Source organism: Ambystoma mexicanum, chromosome 9, assembly GCF_040938575.1.
Source record: "Ambystoma mexicanum isolate Mex_15411 chromosome 9, UKY_AmexF1_1, whole genome shotgun sequence".
NCBI classification, from domain to species: domain Eukaryota; kingdom Metazoa; phylum Chordata; class Amphibia; order Caudata; family Ambystomatidae; genus Ambystoma; species Ambystoma mexicanum.
Window position 1 is genome coordinate 569314324 of NC_090931.1, and position 20871 is coordinate 569335194.

Consider the following 20871-nt stretch of genomic DNA (forward strand, 5'->3'; position numbering starts at 1 on the left):
TATGGGTGAAATGGGCCCAATTTTGGACCAACTGCAGGGTACTGCCCTGAAACGTGCCATGTCGCTTCCGATGTCCCTCCCCAATGCGATCTTGAGGCATGAATTGGGTCTAGTCGCACTGTCTACCCGTTGGAAATGGCGTCTCCTCACCAATTTTGCCAAGATCAGGCATCCCACAGCGAACTCCCTATATGCCGAGTTAAATCACACCATTACGCTGTCACCCACGTCTTCCATGGCCCTCTATGTGTCAAAAATGGCTGGTATACTCAAGACGGCTAACATCACCGTGGACGATGTCTATCATAGACCGGGCTATGCTAAAAAAAAACTTTTTGAACTTGATTGGTGCACAACCCTTGATAAAATGGGATCGTACTATCTTTACAAGGAATATCAATTATTTGCACGTAAACGTATCCCTAGACACGACTACATTGTGCTTTTTCCTTGTAACTCCACGCGGAGGACGTATCTCTGGTTCAAACTCAATTTGTTTCACACTAAAGAAAGAGTTGTAAAATGGATCGGTCATAAGCTGTATGCCTCCAGTCCGCACTGCAGATTTCCCATGTGTACCGAACCCACTGAAACATTAAAACATCTGGTTTTAAACTGTCCCCATTTCAGGAATCAAAGATCGTTATTATTGATGGAATTTGTAAACATTAATTTTATTGACTGCCTTCCCTTTCTCTGGGACAGAATGATGCGAGGTAACCATAAGCCGTTGATATATGCAGTATCGAAATTATGTAAAGTGATTGCAAGAGAATTGGAAAAAGACTGTTACACGAATATCTCTTGAATCACTTATTTTAACTCTTTTCCCCCTTGTAAAATTAGTATAAATTTGAGGATGCATGTACATTTGAGTGTATAGATAATCCCATTGTGTATTCTCTTGTTTTTTATGTGTTTTTCATTATGTTATATGAATTAATGGTTCTTAAACTTCGACTTGAATGATGTCTTTTTAGGTCTATGCATTGTAAATCTTCATGTTTGTAGGCATTTGTTGTAATGCCCTCTTTTTATCATAACTTCTTTGTAAAGTCTCTCTTACTTGCTAGGAGAGTCAAATACAAATAATAAAAAAAAAAAAATTAATGAAGGTTTAGACCTGTGTGCTCTATGTGTGATAAAAATGAGAGTACAGTTACAGGTCAGTTACCCACCCCTAGCTCCCCTGTTGTGTTTTTTGTCCTTCCCCCCAACTAACCCAGCATACTGAGGCCGTCGATTGCCTACCTGACCAATCTGAATTCCAAGCATCCAGAGGCACGGAAACTGATTTCCTGAACACCTGTGAAGAACTGCTTGCATCTCTTGACTCTAACTGACCTGCTGTTCTTATTCTACTCAATCTCTCCTCTGCTTTTGATATGTTCAACCACTCCATCCTCACAAAGTGGATCCATGATACCCTGCGTATCTTGAAGCAGGCACTTGACTGGCTGACCTCCTTCCTCACTGACCGTCCCTCGCTGGTTATCCTGGGCTGTTTGTCTTCTCCTCTCTAACCTTTCAGCTTGGCTCTTTAACATCTATCTCGCCCTGCTTGCTAAGCTCATCTACACTTTCTCCCCGCACTTCCAGTGTTATGCAGATGACACCCAACTCTTTTTCAGACTTCCTCTGAATTTGTTCCTACTGCCTCTAACATTTCTGACTGCCTATCTACTATCCAGTCTTGGTGCACCTGTAACCATTTCTGTCTCAATGCCAGCAAGACAGGGATCCTTCCTATTGTGATTTCTGTTCCTTCTTTCCCACCCTCACTCTGGCCACCCTCTATGGGCTCTCGTCCCTCACCTTCCTCTGAAGCCAGAAACCTTGGAGTAATTTTCAACTTCTTTCTCGCTTTCCTTCCTCACATCCTGGACCTTGCCAAGAAGGCTCATTTCCAACTCCAGCTCCTCGGAGGTAACCTCCCTTTTCCCCAAAAGCTTTATAGAGCTCTGCTACTCTCTAAGATGGACTATTGCACAGCCTCTTCCTTAATCTACCCTCATCCTCTCTCCGCCACCTCCAGCTAATCCAGAATAGGGCTGCAAGATTCATCCTTGGCCTAAAGCCCATGGACAGTATCTCTCCAGCCTTGAAATCTCTCTACTGGCTCCTTGTCGCTGCAAAGATCAAATTCCAATTCCTCTGCTTCATCCATAAGACTGTCTAGGGCCTGGGGCCTATCTACAACTTGCTCCCACCAAATACTCTCCCTAAAGATCTCTCCGATCCTCCGGCTCCAACGCTCTGCTTATGAAGCGCTTCTCTAAGCAGCGAGCGGGTGGTGATCTCTTTCCTTGGCTGGTTGTCTCGTTTCAAACAGCCTCCCCCTTCCTCTCCATCTTGAGCCGATCTCCTCAAATTCTGCAAGTTCCTCAAGACTTTCCTCTTCTCCTCCTCCTTCCCCATCTCCCTCCCGTGCTAGACCCCACAGTCGCTGCGATTGGTGGCCTGGGCCCTTAGGTATCCTTCTGGGTCCTGGGCTTCTGTCCATTCGCTGGCAGCCTCAGCCCTCACCCTGCACTTGCCTTTGGGGACCACTGGCCTGTGTTGCCTCACAGGTCTGCACTTATTGCACAGGCAGATGACCACTCCCCTACCAAGTGTTCACTGCCTTGAACTTGCCTTGCCTGCAACTGGCATTTCCCCCTCCATGGAACCTCCAGCACTTACACTTGTTCGTTTTCTCTCTCTGCAATTGCACGTTCCGAATGGTCACTAAGCCTAGTATGACCGCCTCTGCCTTTTGCTCATCATTGTTAATTCAGCACATTGTCTTCTTTTGTTCTTTTGTTCCCTCCCCTTTGCATTTGAGCACTTTGAAACACAATTCCTTGACATATAAGTGCCTAACAAATGCACAATAACATTAAAAAATAAGAAATGTTGATCATACCATAACAAGTTAACAGAAGAGATGCTGTTCGACTAATGGTATAGGGTTTTTGATCGGATTAAGTGGTGAAGTCCAGGAGCTACAAGGACATCAAGAATTATGGCTGTGGGAGTATGGTGAATAATCAACACCAACATGTCAAAGTCCTCCCACTGTAGATGGTGACCTGATGCTTTGGTAAGCCTTGGCCAATTCTCACATTTGTCCAAAGTGGCCTGTGAACGTCAGACTTGACTCCAACTAAGTGAAAGCATGCCATTGGATTTGGCAGCTGGACCAGAGAGGCTAGAGGCAAAGAAAAGTTCTACTAGCTGCAGGGAAGAACAAGTTACTTACCCCTGGTAACGTTCTTTCAACTGGATGTTCCCTCCAATGTATTCCTCATCTTTGATATTCGTATCACCCAGCTTTGCTGCTTCAGAAATTTATTTTCCACGAGAGGGCGCTGTGCTTAATATTGTTGTGTCGACATTCCTCGAGGGCTGCCGTCGCATGTCTATGTCATCAGCAGCGTAAATACCTTGCGCCGCGCCCGTTGGCTTCAGTTCTGTTTTTTCATTGTCATCAATTGAAGAGTTGACCAGGCGTACCCCCAGACTGTAAGCTCTCAGGAAGCAAGGAGTGTAAGCTTATAAATTGTAAAGCGGGGTAGGTTGGGAGGGGCGATGAGGTATTCGTGGGAGGAACATCCAGTCGAAAGAACGTTACCAGGGGTAAGTAACTTGTTCTTCAAATGTATTGTGTCCTCCCAAGTATTCCTCATCTTTGATAGACTCCCAAAGCAGTGCCAATTTGGAGGAGGGAGTACAATTTAATTTAGTCATGCACTGTGTGCAAAACAACTTTTGCAAAAAGACCCCCTTGAGACGATGTTGAATCTAAAAAGTAATGTTTTATGAATGTGTGCATAGAGGCCCAAGTAGCTGCTGCACACATATTACGTACTGGAACACCCCTCTGGAGAGCTGCAGAAGTTGCCATGCCCCTAGTGGAGTGAGCTCTTAGCCCATCTGGTGGTTCTTTGCTAGCCAGTCTATAACATTCTCCAATAGCTAAAATTATCCACCTGGATATAGTTTGTTTTGTTATGGCCAAGCCCAACTTGTGGCCAGTATATCCAATGAAAAGCTGATCATTTTGCCTAAATTTTGCAAGTCTTGAAATATAAAAGCTCAGGGCCCTTTTTGGATATAGCCTGTGAAGCCTTTCTTCCTCCTTACCTGCATGGGGCGGGGGGGGGGGGAATACAAGGCTGGTAGTAATTATCCTTTGCGACAAATGGAAGTCTGCGACTACTTTAGGCAGGAATGATGGTCTGACTTTGAAGATGACCTTATCCTTATGGAATAATGTGTAAGGAGGCTTACAAGAGAGAGCCTGTAACTCACTTACCCTGCGGGCAGATGCTAAAGCCACTAGTAGGACTGTTTTTAAAGTGAGTAGCCTTAGAGGACATGAATGCAATGGCTCGATTGGAATACATGTGAGAAATTTCAAAACCAAATTCAAATCCCAAAAAGAGACATGAAAAGGGACTGGAGAGTACACGTTAGTGAGACCCTTTAGAAATTGCATAACTAATGGCATATTGAAATAAGAGTCTTCTTCAGAGAAGCGCTTAAAGATGGAAAGCGCTGTCAGGTATCCTTTTATCGTTCCAACCTGGAGCCCCAGATTGGCTAAATGTAACAGGAAAGAAAGCACCACAGGAGTGCCACATAAGAATGGATCCACATTCTTATACTTGTACCAGTTACTGAATTTATTCCAACGACACCGGTACAAGGATTTGGTTGCTGGCCTTCTAGCCGAAAGCAAAATCTCCATTACGTCATCCGGGAGGTCACAATCCTTATATCTCAGCCTCTCAGATACTATGCGTGAAGGCTGAATGGCTTGTGCTATGGATGGAGAACCCGAGCTTCCTCTCGCGAGAGAAGATCCTCTCTTTGTGGAAGATGTATTGGAGGGTAGATGACATGTCCAGAAGGTCCAGGTACCACGTCCTCCTGTCCCAATCCGGAGCAATTAGGATCATGGATTTCCAGAACTTTCTCAACTTCTTGATCACGTGAGGAATGACGGCAACTGGAGGAAATGCATAGAGGAGTGGAAATTCCCAGTCCATAACGAACGCGTCCCCTAGAGCTCCTCTCTGAGGAAATTCCCTTGAGCAATACTGTTCGCACTTCCAATTCACCTCAGTCGCAAACAGATCCACTTGAGGGGTTCCCCAGAGGGTGAAGATCTCTTGAAGGACTCTGAGCTAGTTCCCACTCATGGGAGACTGTGCTCTGCCTGCTCAGAGCATCCGCCGCTGTGTACTCTATGGCTAGATGAACTGGTGATAGAGAGATTCCTTCTTGTATTGCGTAGAACCAGAGCTGCATGGCCTCTTTGCACAGTGGTAGTGAACCTACACCTCTTTTGTTGAGGTAGTACATGGCCACTGTATTGTCCATCATTATCAGGACATTCTTTCCCCGTACAGAGGGCAGAAAGGCCTTCAGCGCTAGTCTGATTGCCCTCACCTCCAAAAGGTTGATGTGTAGTTTGAACTCCGATGGAGACCAATGACCGCTGATTGTCAGATTGTTGGTGTGGGCTCCCCACCCTGTGAGTGAGGCGTCCATCACTACTGTTATCGCCGGCTACGGCTGCCAAAAAGATATTCCCTTAAGGATATTGTCCTTGCATGGCCTCCATAGAAGGTCTTGAGCCACTTGGCTCGGAACTTGCGCAAGATCTATCTGACATACTCCTTGAAAACTGGGACCACAGAGTTCTGAGGGCCCATTGAAGGGACCTCATTCTCAATCGGGTCTCTGCCACCAGAAAAATGTAGGATGCCATGAGGCAGAGCAACCTCAGAAAATCATAGGCCGGTAGACGCTGGGCATTTTTTGGAATTCTGTTACCATCTGCAGAATGTGTTGAGCTCTCACCTCGGGATGCAAGGCTTTCCCCGAGGAAGTGCCCAAGACCGCTCTGATGAACTGGAGTCTTTGGAATGGTATCATATGGGACTTCTTGTAATTAAGAGAGAATCCCAGTCTGTGTAGGGAGTGGCAGGTAATGCTGAGATTTTTCAGGGCCTGTTCGGGAGAACGTGCCCTGATCAGCCAATCGTCCATGTAGGGGTAGACGTGAATCCCCCCCTTCTCCTGAGACTCGGTGCCACAACCGCCATCAGTTTGGTGAAAATCCTCGGGCGGAGGTCAGCCTGAATGGCAGAACCCGAAACCGATAATGAGAACCGCCAACCGCGAACCTCAGGTACTTTCTGTGGTTAAGGTGGATTGGCACATGAAAGTAAGCATCCTGAACGTCCAATGATACCAGTCAGTCTTAGAGTTGGAGAGCCTGAAGGATCTGAGAAAGGGTTACCATCTTGAACTTGTCCTTCCTGAGGAACTTGTTCAAGTTTCTTAAGTCCAATATGGGTCTCAATCCTACGTCCTTCTTGTGAATGACAAAATAAGGGGAGTACCAACCCGTGTTCCTCTCTGCTACAGGTACATGTTCTATTGCACCTTTCTCTAGCAGAGTTAAGATTTCCTGCACAAGGAGCAGATCTGGAATTTTGACAGAGTTGGGTCCCGGTGTATGATCCTGAGGCCGTCTTTGAAAGGGAAGGCAGTAACCCTGGGCTACTGTTTCCAGTGCCCAAGCATCTGAAAGTAATGCCCCGCCATTAATTCAGATGCTGAGAGATTCTGCCTCCCACCGAGGTCTTGTGGGTCAAGGCCTCAGAGTGGCTTAGAGGAGGCTGCAGCAGCAGCTGACGGTACAGTTGCCGTTGTTAGGGCTGATCTAGCACCCTTTCCTCGTCCACCAAAAGGGAATCTTTTTTGTCCCCTTTGTACAGCCTGTCCTATTCCCCTTCCAAATGAGGAATAGAAACAAAAAGGATGACCCCTCCAGGAAGATGAGCCTGAGTAGGGTTGTTGCTGAGGTTTACGTATGCAGGTGCTAAGTGATTTAGCCACCACTTTAGAGGTCTGCAGCTTCTCCAGACTCTCATCCGCCTTGCTGCCGAACAACCTCAAGCCATCAAAGGACCTATTGAGTAGCCTGGCCTGCACATCCGGTGCAAAGCCAGATTTTCTCAGCCACGCAAACCTGCATAGCACAGTGCTAGAAGCCATGGACCTGCTGATGCTGTCAGCAGTGTCCAGTCCTGACTGGAGACACTCCCTCCATTGCCTCCTTCCCATCCTTCACAAAAGCCAGGAAGCTGTCTCGCTCATCGCCTTCCAGAATGTGTTCAGCCGCCACACTAATGCAGTCCCACAGGTTGTAAGTAAACCTCGAAAGGGTGCAGATAACATTAGCAGTTTTTAAGGCCAACCTGCCCAAAGAAAAGACCTTACGCGCACAGGCGTCCACCCTCTTGTTTCTATCCGGAGGAATAGATGGATAGGCTGACGGCCTGGTTGTTGTGGCTGTCTGAACCTGCAGGCTTTCGGGTGTAGGATGTTTTGTTAAGTAATTTGCATCAATACTGGAAGGCCTATATTTTCTGGCAACGGTTTTATTTTTAGTGGGTCCAGATTCTGAATTATCCTAGTTTGCCAAAACTCTTTTCTGCAGAGCTGCTTGAAAAGGTAACACTGGGACTTTGTGAGGGCCTTGGGTCAGTATACCCATCATGTCTTCCTGTTCGTAGGTCAGAGAGCTCCTGGTCCAGCCCATCTATTCAATAACTCTATTCATAAGGCTTCTGTATGTAGAATCTGCATGCTCAGTTGGATCAGGCTTGCCAAATTCGAGCTCTGGCGAGGTGCCTATGCCACTAGCAGTCATAAAGATCAGTAATTTTGGACTCCTGATCAATAAATTCTTCAGGAACATTTTTTGTGCCATACCTCACACCAAAAGGAGAAGATTCATCCTCAGAGGCTTGATCTTCCTCATAAATTGAGGCCATTGACTTGAAAAAGTATTTCTTGGCCTCAGGATGAAAATCCTTGCTGGCAAGGGTAGAGGCCTCGCAATGGTCGAAGTGACAGTTGGAGGTGTCGACGCAGTCACCGACAATGGCGTTGGTGACGCTTTCGCCAATGACATTGATGACGCTTTTGGTAATGGCACCGATGGAGCTCTCGACAACAGTGTCGATGAAGGTTTCGATGAAGCGATGATTTACTCGACATTGCCTTCAATTTATGTTTCGAAGGGTCTGACTCTGATGGTGTCGACTTTGTCGAGTGCTTCGACGACTTGCTCTTTTTCAGAGGTATCAGTGAGATAACTTGTCCTCGAGACGATACCCTCGACGATTTCTCGTCGGATCGAGAGCGACTTGACGATTTGGTAGTCTGCTTTGCCACAGTAGTCTTAGACCTCCCTGAGTCGTCCAAAGGAGGGACCGGGGCATGGCTTCTGCGTGAATCCTTTGAGGGGGTCGAGGCGGCATTCTCGAAGATTCGCAGCATTGCTTTCTTGAAATCATCCCATTTTTTGGGAGCATCAGTCTTGGATGGGCACCTGATAACCTCTGTAGAGGAATCAGAGGAAGAGGAAGATGGAGATCTATGTTGTCTCTTTTTTGCCTTTTTTGACGAAGTAGACTATTGTCTCTATCGACTCCTCAATCGCGAATTTTGGGACTTTTTGCGTCGGGACGAATCCTTGGGCTCACCCGACTTTTTATCCCTCTTTGAAGAGGACTTTGAAGTCACCCTCCCCACCGCCAATTTACCTCAGCGCTCCCTGAGAGTTTTCTCTGTCATGGCCTGACAGGTCCCACAGTCATCGGTTCTATGTTCGGAACCAAGGCACCACAGGCAGACACGGTGGGGGTCGGTAATCTACATGTTCGCCCCACATGCCTGGCATTTTTAGAAGCCAGACTTCATGGTAGAAGGGTTCGAAGAAATTTCCCTTAGAAAACTGAAGCGTGCCGTTCACACTCTAAGAAAAGCTTTCGGAAAAACAGAACTGAGGCCAATGGGCGCAGCTCGAGCTATTTATGCTGCGGATGATGTTGACACGCAACGCCAGCCCTCGAAAAACATCAACACCACAACATCGAGCACAGACTCTCTGGAGTAAAAAAATATTCAGAAGCAGTAAAGCTGAGTGATACATATATCAAAGACGAGGAATACATGGGAGGACACAATCCATTTGAAGCCTTCATTTAAGAAATTGCTTCTTCCCCTTCTATTAACTATCCAGTACACCAAATCACCTCATGGGGCACATCCAACCGCAGCCCCAACTCACTCCCTCAACATGCCCGATTTAGGAAGCTTTCTAGGAAACATCTTCCTGCTAGACGGAGAAAGGTAAATGACCATTCTAGCGAAATATCCATCTTTGTTGGGTTGGATGGGAGGGTGAATGCAACATATTCCTTTGTGGGTAGGAGTGGGGGTAGCGGTGGGGGTGGCGCGGGGGGACAGAGTGAGGGTAAGACCACCACAATTTCAGCTTTCTCTTTGCATTTCAATAAATCTTGTTTACAAGTATAGCACATTACAAAACACCAAAAATACATCAAACTTCTTCCTCCTTTTAAAATGGCAAAATCAAAGTTTAGGAGTGTTAAGCATGTACAAGGCAAATTTCCATATTAATTGTCTTGAATTTGATTGATGTGGTGCATGTACTGATAAAGGAAGAGTGGGAGTTAATGAAATGTGAAGCATAAGGAACAGATGGGCAGACAGAAAGACATGTGGAGCCATAGATACAGGGTGTAAAGGGCATAGAGCGCAACAAACTGTGGAAATAAAGAACTGCATTGGTTAACATTGTATTTTCCATATTTGAACATTAAAACGCAACCGGGCTTGGAGTCAGACGATTACGAAGGAGAAGATTAACTGAGTGCAGCATCCCAAACTCTACTAATACCCTCCCTTTTGATCACTGATTGTTCCATCAGCCACTTCTGTTAGTCTTGCATTTTCAAAAGACATTTGCACTCAATTGCTCTCCTTTATCCAGCCAATTCTGCTTTGACTTCACGCAAGTGGCAGTTCCCCCAAATGCTAGTCATGACCACGATTAAGCAAACCTATCCCAAGGTATACCCATTGAATCAGTGTCCTGACATGTGGTAATGCTGCCATCTTGAATTTTAGTCTGTTAAGGGGTCATTTTCGTGGAATAAGGAAGCATCTAGAATAAATATCCCATCCCCGTTTGCGTGGTGGTACTTCCTCGATGGCCCACTTTAATGTAAGTGACTCTAAGTCTTCCAGCAGAAGAGAGAAAATGATATTTCTAAAGATAGAAACCTGAGCACCTCTTTTATGTCATATTGCCACACTACAGTCTCAGCCTTAAGAGGTCCAATATGATAGATGGACCAAACTGGAGGGAATGTTTCCATGAGCTGCAGAGGGTGTAGCCAATCAGTGTAGGCACTGCCCACTGCCACAGGTCAAAGTCAGTGAAGAAATTGCATTACTTCTAGTCCTGATGTTTCTTCGATAAGATCTTTCTGGGGGATCAGAATAAAGGCCCTCTCGTCATCTGGTAATAAGTAGGTGGTAAACAAATGAGCCGTAAAAGCACAGTAGCCCTTTTCAGAACTGCAGCAGTCCTACATCCGCTATATCAGTACTATGTTACCACCTACACGGTCATTCCAGCACTGAAATGATAGGCAATTCTTCTCTGAGCAAGAGTACTAACAGAACCCCAGTATGTGTTTCTGCTTAAGCATCATCACAGAGGCAAGTGTTAAGGAAAGGTAAGATGTGTGTGCGCCTGTGTGTGAGGTCATGCTCTGCCATCTTTCCTCCTCAACTGCAGCAGCGCAAGGCTTGTTCATTGCGAAAACCGAGTCAGACAGCCCCTTTAGCTCCCTCTGCACACCCCAAAACTCTGCTGCCCCAAGCAGATATCCATAGGAGCGTCCAAGGGTGTATGGAGAGCTAGCATTCACCTTCAGGTACTGGTGCAATTATTTATAATAATGTAATAAACAAATCAAAGCAACCTATTGGTAATTGAAGGTAACTGTGGGTTTTGGGATTTTTGTTAAGTTTCAGATAGAGGGGGGTCTGTGTTGGTAAGTGGCCATTTTGACAACATGACCTATCTTTTGGCATGAGTCTGACTTAGTGTTTTGAAGACAACCATGAATTCCGAACAATTATTTGAAAAGTTAAAACACATCCCATGTATTTTGATGTATTTTTGTGTTTTATTTGGTTCTTTTTCTTTGATGGGAAATTAAGGAAAGTTACTCAATTTTAAAATGTTTAAAACATTAAAATAAAAAAGCTGTTTTGTTACAATATACTCAATGTGTACACAAAAAAAAAAAAGGAACAAGGGTTCTTTCGCGATATCAAGTAGACTGTCGGGTATTAAAGCCTATATATATGTAAGTTCCAATGTTACAACGTAGCCTTTTACATAGCTTTTGTCTTCTGGATTATATCAAGTATTTATCAATTCATGGAATAAAATCTAGGTTTTGGTATATTGGTTATACCATTTACACTGAGCAGGAGTTTTGGAGCCCCCTCCTAAATGTTCACCATAAACGTAGATAGTTTCCAGTGGCATAAGTCTTCCTATTGTTCCGAATGTTTGAATATTATGCTAGGAGGAAGAAGGTTTTGCCAATGTAACTGTAGATCTAATATACCCCTCTAGATCACAAGTGCCATACTGTTTCAATATGTGCACACTGGAAACATATCAAACATCATGGCACATCCTGGCTGGAAAGAAATGTTCCTGCATCATGTTTACAGTGGATAATCCAAGGACACAAGTCAACACGTAGTTAGAGCTTTCCAAAACTCAGATTCAGAGCAAACCACAAGAGCATTCGTCCATCCATTTCAACTGGCGATGGTCAGGAGTCCAATTTAGGAGATGAAATGAAGATGCTATTTGTTTCACATGGGATTTGTTATTGACCGCACAAACACTAGAAAAATATATTCCTGTACTTTTTTGATAAAACCACTTAAACCCTAAGATAAAAGCCTCCTTCTGCCCCTTACCTTTAACAGGCAGTCCCATTGGACCACAGGACAGTGCTTTCTACAGATATCTGCAGACCGAAGAAAACATTTAGAAACCTAAATTGAAAAGATCGTGAATGCCCAGTTTTGGGGAGGACCATGCCATGTAGCACCGTAATAAAGAGCAGAGGAACATAGGAGCCATCTCCCTTACTTGCCACTACTTTAAGCATCTGGCAGCCACACTCAGGCAACCTATTATCCCTTGAAGTCGTTAGAGGTCGAATAAGTGAATTGTATTAGGAATTAGTATAATAAGGCTGCAGTGCTGCACTCTCTGTGAGGGTGCATGATTGGTGGCTAGTTAAGTGCCCAGTCAGGATCGTGAGGCTCACATAGGCCACACTTTTTTCTATCTCTCAAGACAGTGCAGTGGTACTGTTCCATATGGTGTTAGAATATGAGCAGACACTCCTAATAGACAATGAGAATTGTAAAGCAGGTAAGGAAAACCAACCAATTCATCTTCCTCATTCTGTCTTAAGATGCTACACAACAGACACCCACGGATGATGCCAAAAGATGAAAGTAAGAGTTTGTGAGGCAGTACTGCTGCATGCTCAAAGATGATGCTGAAAGGTGGGGAGTTAATCTTCTGCATCCCGTGATGATTATAGGAGTTGAGCGGCCAAGCTTACGTGCTGAAGGTGTCCATTTCGCCAGTCAGATTAATTCTCTCTACCAGCGTCACGTCCACTTTCTCTTTCAGTTTCTCTTCAAGCTGAGGGATCAAAGAGCAAGAAAGAAGAACTGATTAATCAATCACAGTAATAACAGGAAACTAACCAAATGGGCTATAAAGTAACATCCTGAATTCCTTGATTGTGTTAATGTTAGCAAGTCACCAAGTGACAGTTCCGGTAGCCAAAAGGTAACCAACCATAAAACTAGGCCTTTAACATACATATCTTAAAAGTAGAACTTCTGATGAACTCTTTATGACCAAAAGCAATTGAAACAAACACCATCCTACAGATTTATGCAGCAGTAGCCGTGTCCACGCTTGCTTTCCTCCGCTCTGCAAAATAGTTTCTTCCTTGCCCTAGGTGCAAATAAAAAATAAACAGACCCCAGTGTTGACCTTTCTACAGGAATGGTCAATCAAGATGCAGGAATTTTGAGACAATTGCTGGAACAGTCTCTTCTTGATAAGGAATGGCCACTAGACAACCGAAAAAAGCATTTGATTCTATTGGGAATGTCTCAGAAAACAAGAGCTGACGACTCGGGAACAGTTATCTATTCTGTGATCACGTATTCAGGGTGGCCATCATGCTTCCAGGTGGAAGTAAATCACTGCAGGTACTGGTGGGGTGATGGGTTGATCCCCACAGCTTCAAATATCTCAATTAGCTGTGTTGTGAGGCCATATCTTATTAAGGATCATACATCCTGAAGTAGTGCTCAGTGACTGCCATGATAACAATCACATTCAAGGGGCACTGCAGAGAAGCTCACTCAATGGTGATCACAGACTCAAGAGTGTGCTCCTGAGGGCTACCCATGTCATAGGTTATACACTCAGATGTGCCGATGGGGTTACTGGAATGTCATACACTTGAGTATAGTCAAAGCTGAGAAGGTGCTTATAGTTGAGGTTGAGTACTCAGGGGGTTACATGAGGTGGGAATTCACAGTTGACGTCAGAACAACCATGATACAGACTGTACAGTCAGGTGCTTTGCAGTCGGGGCTGTGAGGAGAGGGGTAAAACATTAAGTGCAGCAGTAAGGGCATTATCCTCTCTTGAGAGTCTCACCTGCTGAGTTGTTGCCAAGCAGTATTCGGCAGTGCTCAAGATACTGCAGATTAAGCACAGCTCCTCTGAAGTGAACTTGGCAGCCTCATTCCCCTCTTTCTCCTTCAGGAGGCTAGTGATGGTCAGTCCCCCGCTGCTGCTACTTGTTCTGTTAGAGACAAGAATTATATGGTAGAGTTGGGGATCTTACATTTTAGATGATTTGTCTCTCATATACATTGCTGCAAATAGCATTCTGTAGAGTAAATTAATGTGTGGTACCTTGCCCAGCGTGCTGAACAGCTCTGGTCTTGGTTACTGTATAAGACTCTTGTGAAGTTGTCGAAACACTTAGTTTGGAGAATGGGCTACTGAGTTAGAACATTCGTTCAAATCTGAAACACGGTTGGGGTCTTATCCAAAGCACATATTTTTGGGAAACCATATGGAACATCACCACCAAAAACTAGCTTTTTCAACAACTAAGCCAACAACTGGACCAATCTAAAACACCATCAGCAATTTCTTACACTTCACCTATACCAGTGAGACATAATTGATGGCCTAGGTCTGAACAGACTCTAATCTTCTGGGCTATCGTAGGTGGGGATTCATCTCAGTGCTCTTCCTAGTGCACTTACTGTAGTCTCAGTCATACAGAGCATAAACACATTAAATAAAACGCAAGAGGAGAACAGCCTGATTTACAGGTGGCATGACTCTAATAATAGGATATTACAAAGTCCCACTTAACTTGGAAATCCGTACTGGTAAATCTGCAAAGGAAATCTCTATATAACAGGGCCACCCTAAATAACAGGGCCATGACACTAAGAATCTTCCCATTTCTTTCTTCCATATATTGCACAAACATCAAGTGCACAGTCTTGTCCTCCACGTTGCTACCAATACACATTTAAATGGCAACACGCAGACACATGCTTCAGGGCAGTGGAATGTTCTATTGAAGAGTAGGCTGTGCAATAAACAGAACTATTCCAACAGGTAATAAGAATGTATGCCTTCTTAGCATAAGTATTCAATTGCATCAAAGGAAGGGAAGTTGGAAAGGAGTGATATATATATTTAGGACATATCCAAACCAGATTTCATACAGCCGCAGAAGGCCAAAGATATGCTGAAAGGTATGAGAACTGACAAAAGATAAAGCTAGGGGAATCCCACTCAGTGGAGAACCTATGAAGTGAAGCACAACCTCACCAGAGGATGCTCTCTGGATCACCTAGCTATCTTCCCACTACAGAACAGCCCACTTGTTGGCTTCAGGGCCAACGCCAAACCATTTTTCTACCATCAATGCTCACTCTTGTTACTGCAGATGGTACCTTTTTGAGGAGTGCTGCATGCTAACAGTCTACAATTACAGTGAAACACCTCTTTCCCCTCCCCTTTTTGCTCAATTAGCATGACATTATGTTGCTCCTTCCTTCCTTCCTTCCTTCCTTCCTTCCTTCCTTCCTTCCTTCCTTCCTTCCTTCCTTCCTTCCTTCCTTCCTTCCTTCCTTCCTTCCTTCCTTCCTTCCTTCCTTCCTTCCTTCCTTCCTTCCTTCCTTCCTTCCTTCCTTCCTTCCTTCCTTCCTTCCTTCCTTCCTTCCTTCCTTCCTTCCTTCCTTCCTTCCTTCCTTCCTTCCTTCCTTCCTTCCTTCCTTCCTTCCATAGCTCATTGATTGGTGGTGCAGTGTTACATAAAACAATCAACATAATATTAAGTTCACTTCTTCCCTCGTGCTTCCCCTCCTCCTCCTATGGGGAAATGATTCCCTTAAACTAAACTTATTATCTCAGATGCCAGGGATTACACAGCAGTGTCATAGCAAAGGTGTGCACTGAAGTCAACAAAAACTCCAATTTGCATTGCTTTCATAGCACAGAAATTCACTGTATAAAGAATTCATAGGGCCTTCTAATTGGGATTGCTAAAACAAAACATATATATATATATATATATATATAGACGTTCATTAGCTAATATAGGTTTGAGCACATCATGGTTAAAAATGTAAGTTTTAGAACAATAAACTATTTATACCTGATTGGCAGCAGTATTGCATATTCCAAATAATTTAACCGTAGCCGACGATCGAGCATCAAGTAAAGAATCAACGATTGATGGCTGAGTCAAGGTGCACTACGCCCCCCGTCGAAGATTTTCCAAGCAGCAAGAACTGGATGAAGATATCTATCGGATGAGGAATCTGCGGGAGAAAGGCAATCGATTGAACCAGCGGTATGACAGAGATCGGCGAGTACACATTATGGAGGTTGAATGTCCAGTCGACCGTCAAAGCGCCCCGCAGAGATCCCTAACAAGGAAATTCCCTAGAGCAGAACAACCTGCACTTACTGTTCACACTTGAAGTGAAGAGGTCTACCTGAGGAGTTTCCCACTGAAAAATTCTCCTCAAGGAATGGCCCAAGATGTGAAATAGGCTGCACATGTAAAACCAGTGTGCCGATGCCTGGTCTGGGGAGCAAGCTTTGACAGGCCAATCATCCAGATAGGGAAAGATATGAATGTCTTCCCTTTTGAGGTGAGCCGCCACCACTGCCAAGAGCTTGGTGAAAACCCTGGGTGCCAGAGAAAGATTGAATTGCAGGGCTTTGAACTGGTTGCGATGTTGGTCCACAACACATCTCTGGTACCTCCTGTGCCTTCCATGGATTGGCACACTGAAGGAGACATCCTGAAAAACCAGTGAAAATCAGTTTGGCACATCTAGGGCTTGCATGAACTGAGCTAGAGTGACCATCTTGAATGTGTCCTTGAGCAGGTACAGATTCAGAAGTCTTGAATCCAAGCTGGGACATATTCATCATCCTTCTTTTGGAACCAAAAATTAAGTGGATTACCACGCTTTGACTCGTTTCGGAGCGTGGCACCAGTTTGATCATGTTCTTTCTCAGAAGCTGAAAGACTTCCTCCAGAAGGAGGGCACCCAGAGGCAAGGCAATGTTGAGAGGAGAATGGTCTGAAGGACGTTGAAGAAAAGGAAGACAATAACCCTGCTAACAACCTGTAATGCCCATTTACCAGATATGGTTTCAGGACCATTCCAGGCTTAACCTGGAAATTCCCCCTCCCATTGGAGACTTGCCGAAGCAGTCCCTCTCTCTGGGGTTTTGTACTTGGTGCTGCCTTGGAGACTGAGGAGGTGGAAATCCCCTCCTCTGACTTGCTCTGTGCCTAGCGCTGGGGAAATGGCAAGTTTGCTGCTTACCTGGAGGACCTCTCACAACCTGGGCAAAAGGTGTGGAGTGTTGAAATCCACAACCTCTGCCTGATGGGATGGAGGGTGGTTGGACTGTAAGGAAGGCATGGTATCGAACAGTAAAACAGACACAAGTGGTCACAGTTCAAGGGTGTTTATTGAACTTCAATTGGGTTTGCAAAACACCAATCTAATTCTAAATATAAAGATGGGAGCAAGCTACGACCATGGAATTATAACAGTGCAATCCTAGTCGATTCTGTCAAAATAAAAGGGCCCATACTAACAAACCTATTGCCAAAACCATACCTCTAAATACAAAAAGTGTTGGAAACAATGTTATTAAAAAGAAAAGTGTTCAAGAAATGATATGTCAGGATATTCACAGTTGGCTTCCCTTCCCCATGTTTTCGGCACGGGACAAGGCGGCCCGCTCGAGCTTAGCACAATCTCTAGCTTCTACAGCACGAGGATGCAGTTCAAAACTTCCACATCAGGGCCTTCTGTGGAAAAGTCTCTTTACCATTCAAAGTATCTTATTTCAGAGGTCCCGATGCAACACGACAAACATTAAAGTTCCTTTCTTCCTAGGATTTCACATATACATCTTCTCGGGTGTTTTACTGTTCACCCCGGGTCGCACTCCGCCGGGCTCAGACCCACTTTAACACAAAACTCTCAATTGGTCTGTCTCTACCAGGCTCGGACCAAATTTCTCTACTTCAACAAAATTGAAGACTTTAGACTGTGTGCGGGATTTAGCTTGACCCGTCGTAGGACCACTTCGGTTCACAATTACTTGTTCTCTTCTTGGTATAACCTTTTTCTCAGTTCACTTTTGCCACTTCTCAGCTGGATACCTTACAAAGATCTTTGATTGAGCACCCATGCAGTGCCGGACCACTCTGTCCAAGGTATAATATCATGCTTTTAAAGTTCAATCACTCACTAGCAGTTCAACTTTACTTGCGTTTCTTATCACACACGTTTTAACAATGTTCGTTCCAGCGCTCGCCATACAATGTTGCTGCTTGCAGTCTTGGTTTCAACGCAGACCGATCTTGTATGGGTCTCTAACTCACCGGCTGTGTTGATTCAATGACGCTGCTTTGTTCTTGGAGCCAAGGACGGCACACTGGCAGCTGGCGCTTCCCCCACCTCGATTATTGACATGGGAGTGCCCCGGGTATCTCCAACAGACAATGCAGGATTCTTGAGCCTGGATTCCTGGTCTTAAGCTTTCTATTCTCGAGGTTTTTGGAAAGTAACGGTTCCATGTAGAAAAGGTAAAGGGAACTTCCCTCCTTGCGATCCCCTTCTGTGTTGCTGTCTTTCCCCTCTCGTTCAGCTGCCGTCTCGAAACTACTGTGTCCTTGTGTGCTTTGCCTTGCTCAAAGTGTGCTCCCGTGCTCCGCCTTTTGTCCATGTGGGGAAGTTTAATGGAAGTCTGGTGTGTCTAATGGTCAGTAATTGCCTGACCACTGTATTTGGACATATGAGGTATACTGCTCTGGTGTTAGTCTGTTTTTTCTCATAGCGGGCTGTCCATGAGATAGTGTTTGTGTTGTAAAAGGAGGCAGGGGGGCGGGTAGAGTTCCTAAATATCCTACCTGGTAGGATGGGGTAAAGGTGTTACAGGGAAGGGGATACTGTGTCCCATTCCCACTCCCCGAAGACCCCTCACCCAGGTGATCCTCCCGCATTGGTCCACCCCCAGGAACTGGATGCTAAAGCGATGGCTGTGCCCTGGCCATCTGGATGACAGATCCTGGGGACGATGGGTGAAACACCTTTTACTTTCTCAATGGACAGTCAGACGCAAACATTTGGAAGTCACCTTGGAGGATTATAATCTCTGCAAGGAGCCATCGGCTTTGGCCCCGAAGAGATTATGTTCATCAAAGAGCATATCCAACAGCTTCACCTGCACATCCTGTATGAACCCTGAAGACCTCATTCAAGAATGCTGGGTATGATGTGGAAAATTCAATTTGACCGCAGTAGTGTGTTCCCGAAACAAACAGAGTGTGCAGACAAACTAACTAAGGTCCCATAGAGGTTTTGAGAGGAGCCAATGCAGAGCCACACTGTGCAACCTGGTGGCAGAAAGGTTTCAGAAGATCAGCTGCTCTCAGGACAGGAGATCACAGGTGAGGAATCTGTGAGAGGAAGGAATCCATTACAACATATCCTTAACTTTTTCCTTACTTAGTAAATCAAAGTGGCAGTGTTGGTGTAGGTTCGAACTCTTCTCAGAGAGAGAGAAGAAACGTCTTCAGTGCCAAGATTGTCTTGATCTCAAGCACATTTAGAATGTTGAGCCTGTCCAGTCAAGATCAAAGATGCCAAAGCCTGAGCACCCCTTCATCCGCGCTCCATTCATAAAATGAGGAATCCTTGATGATGGACACTACTCTGAAAATTAACTCCAAACTGAAGGTTGGACTTTCAGAACCAAAATAGGTCTCCATTAACATTTTGGCAAGCAAGATCAGACCATCAGGAGGACCCACAGCGGTCAAGGTTTAATGCTCTCTAGAGCTAAAAGAAAAATATGACTTCAATTGATGAGCATTTGGTGGCCCCTGGTAACTGGAAAGATAGAATCTGGTTTGCTTATTTTGCTCTGTACCTTTGCTAGTAACAGCGTTTCAAAACTTCTCTGTCCCAAGAAAAACATGGAAGCCTTTGACCCGACCTTGTTTCAGTGGACCCTTGAAAGACTTTTTATTTGGGATGGTTTGGTGGATATGACTGATGAAAATGTGGTGGCTACGTATCAGCCTTGTACTGAATTTAGGAAGTAACCAGCAGCAGGTGCACAAATAACTTGGAAGACATTGTTAGCATAACACATTTTACAGAGCTTTAGATAAAGGTATTTTTCCCCCTGCCCCTCTGTGAGTGTCTGTGTGCCCCCCGCCCCGCCTTGAGTTCTGTGTGCCCCCTTGCCCTGCCGTAGTGTCTGTGCGCCCCCCCTGCCCCGCCTTGAGTTCTGTGTGCCCCCCTGCCCTGCCGTAGTGTCTGTGCGCCCCCTGTCCCTCCGTAGTGTCTGTGCGCCCCCCCGCCCCACCGTAGTGTCTGTGCGCCCCCCCGCCCCGCCTTGAGTGTCTGTGCGCCCTCCCGCCCCGCCTTGAGTGTCTGTATGCCCCCCGCCCCGAGTTCTGTGTGCCCCCCTGCCCTGCCGTAGTGTCTGTGCGCCCCCCGCCCCGCCTTGAGTGTCTGTGCGCCCCCCGCCCCGCCTTGAGTGTCTGTGTGCCCCCCCCACCCCCTCCGTGAGTGTCTGTGTGCCCCCCTGCCCCGCCGTGAGTGTCTGTGTGCTCCCCGCCCCGTCGTAGTGTCTGTGCGCCCCCCGCCCCTCCTTGAGTGTCTCTGTGCCCTCACCCTGCTTACTCCCCCCCCACTTTTGCTCTGCATTTCACCCCCTTCCTGCCCCCTTCCCTTCCCCCTCATCTCTTCCATCCTCTTCCACTTCCTTCTTACTCCCCCCTTCTATATTTTCCCTCCTCTCAGTCTTCCCCCTCTTAGCACTTACTCCTATCATCTGTTCCTTGACTCTTGATAGCAGCTTGTCTGTCCCCCTCCTCCCCCCCTTGTTCTCTCCCTCTCCCCCTCCCCTCCTTTTCAAATTTATCACCGACATTTTTGCTCAGTAGCGTGCCTTGTTCTGCCTTCCCCCTCCTTCACCTTGCCCCCCTCCCACCCCGCCTCTTGTTACCACCTGCACTGCGTAAATTGTCGTCAGACATGGAATGTTACTGCTTGCTTTGTTCTCCTTCTTTTCCACTACCTCTTGCCTTACCTGTTTCTATGCACTTGCACTATCAGAAATGTCGACAGGCCTATTATGATAGTTATTTTCACATTCTGTATTGTTTCAAGGACTTTTGCGGAATGTAACTGTATTTTCCTTTGCCCCCCCCCCTCCTTGAAGCGCTTTGAAACACATTGTGTATAGGCGCTATATAAATAAACTATCATATCAAACTATCATATCAT

General features: G+C 45.6%; 1 protein-coding gene across 1 annotated transcript in view; it reads right to left on the minus strand.

Annotated features, from left to right (window-relative positions):
- Positions 1-20871, minus strand: part of VPS53 (VPS53 subunit of GARP complex) — a 1349775-nt gene that overhangs the window by 357486 nt on the left and 971418 nt on the right. Inside the window, exons 15-16 of the mRNA XM_069615168.1 lie at positions 13664-13811; positions 12543-12625 (exon numbers count right to left, since the gene is read on the minus strand). Of these exons, the coding sequence (XP_069471269.1) occupies positions 12543-12625; positions 13664-13811 (231 nt within the window). The remainder of the gene's footprint in view (positions 1-12542; positions 12626-13663; positions 13812-20871) is intronic.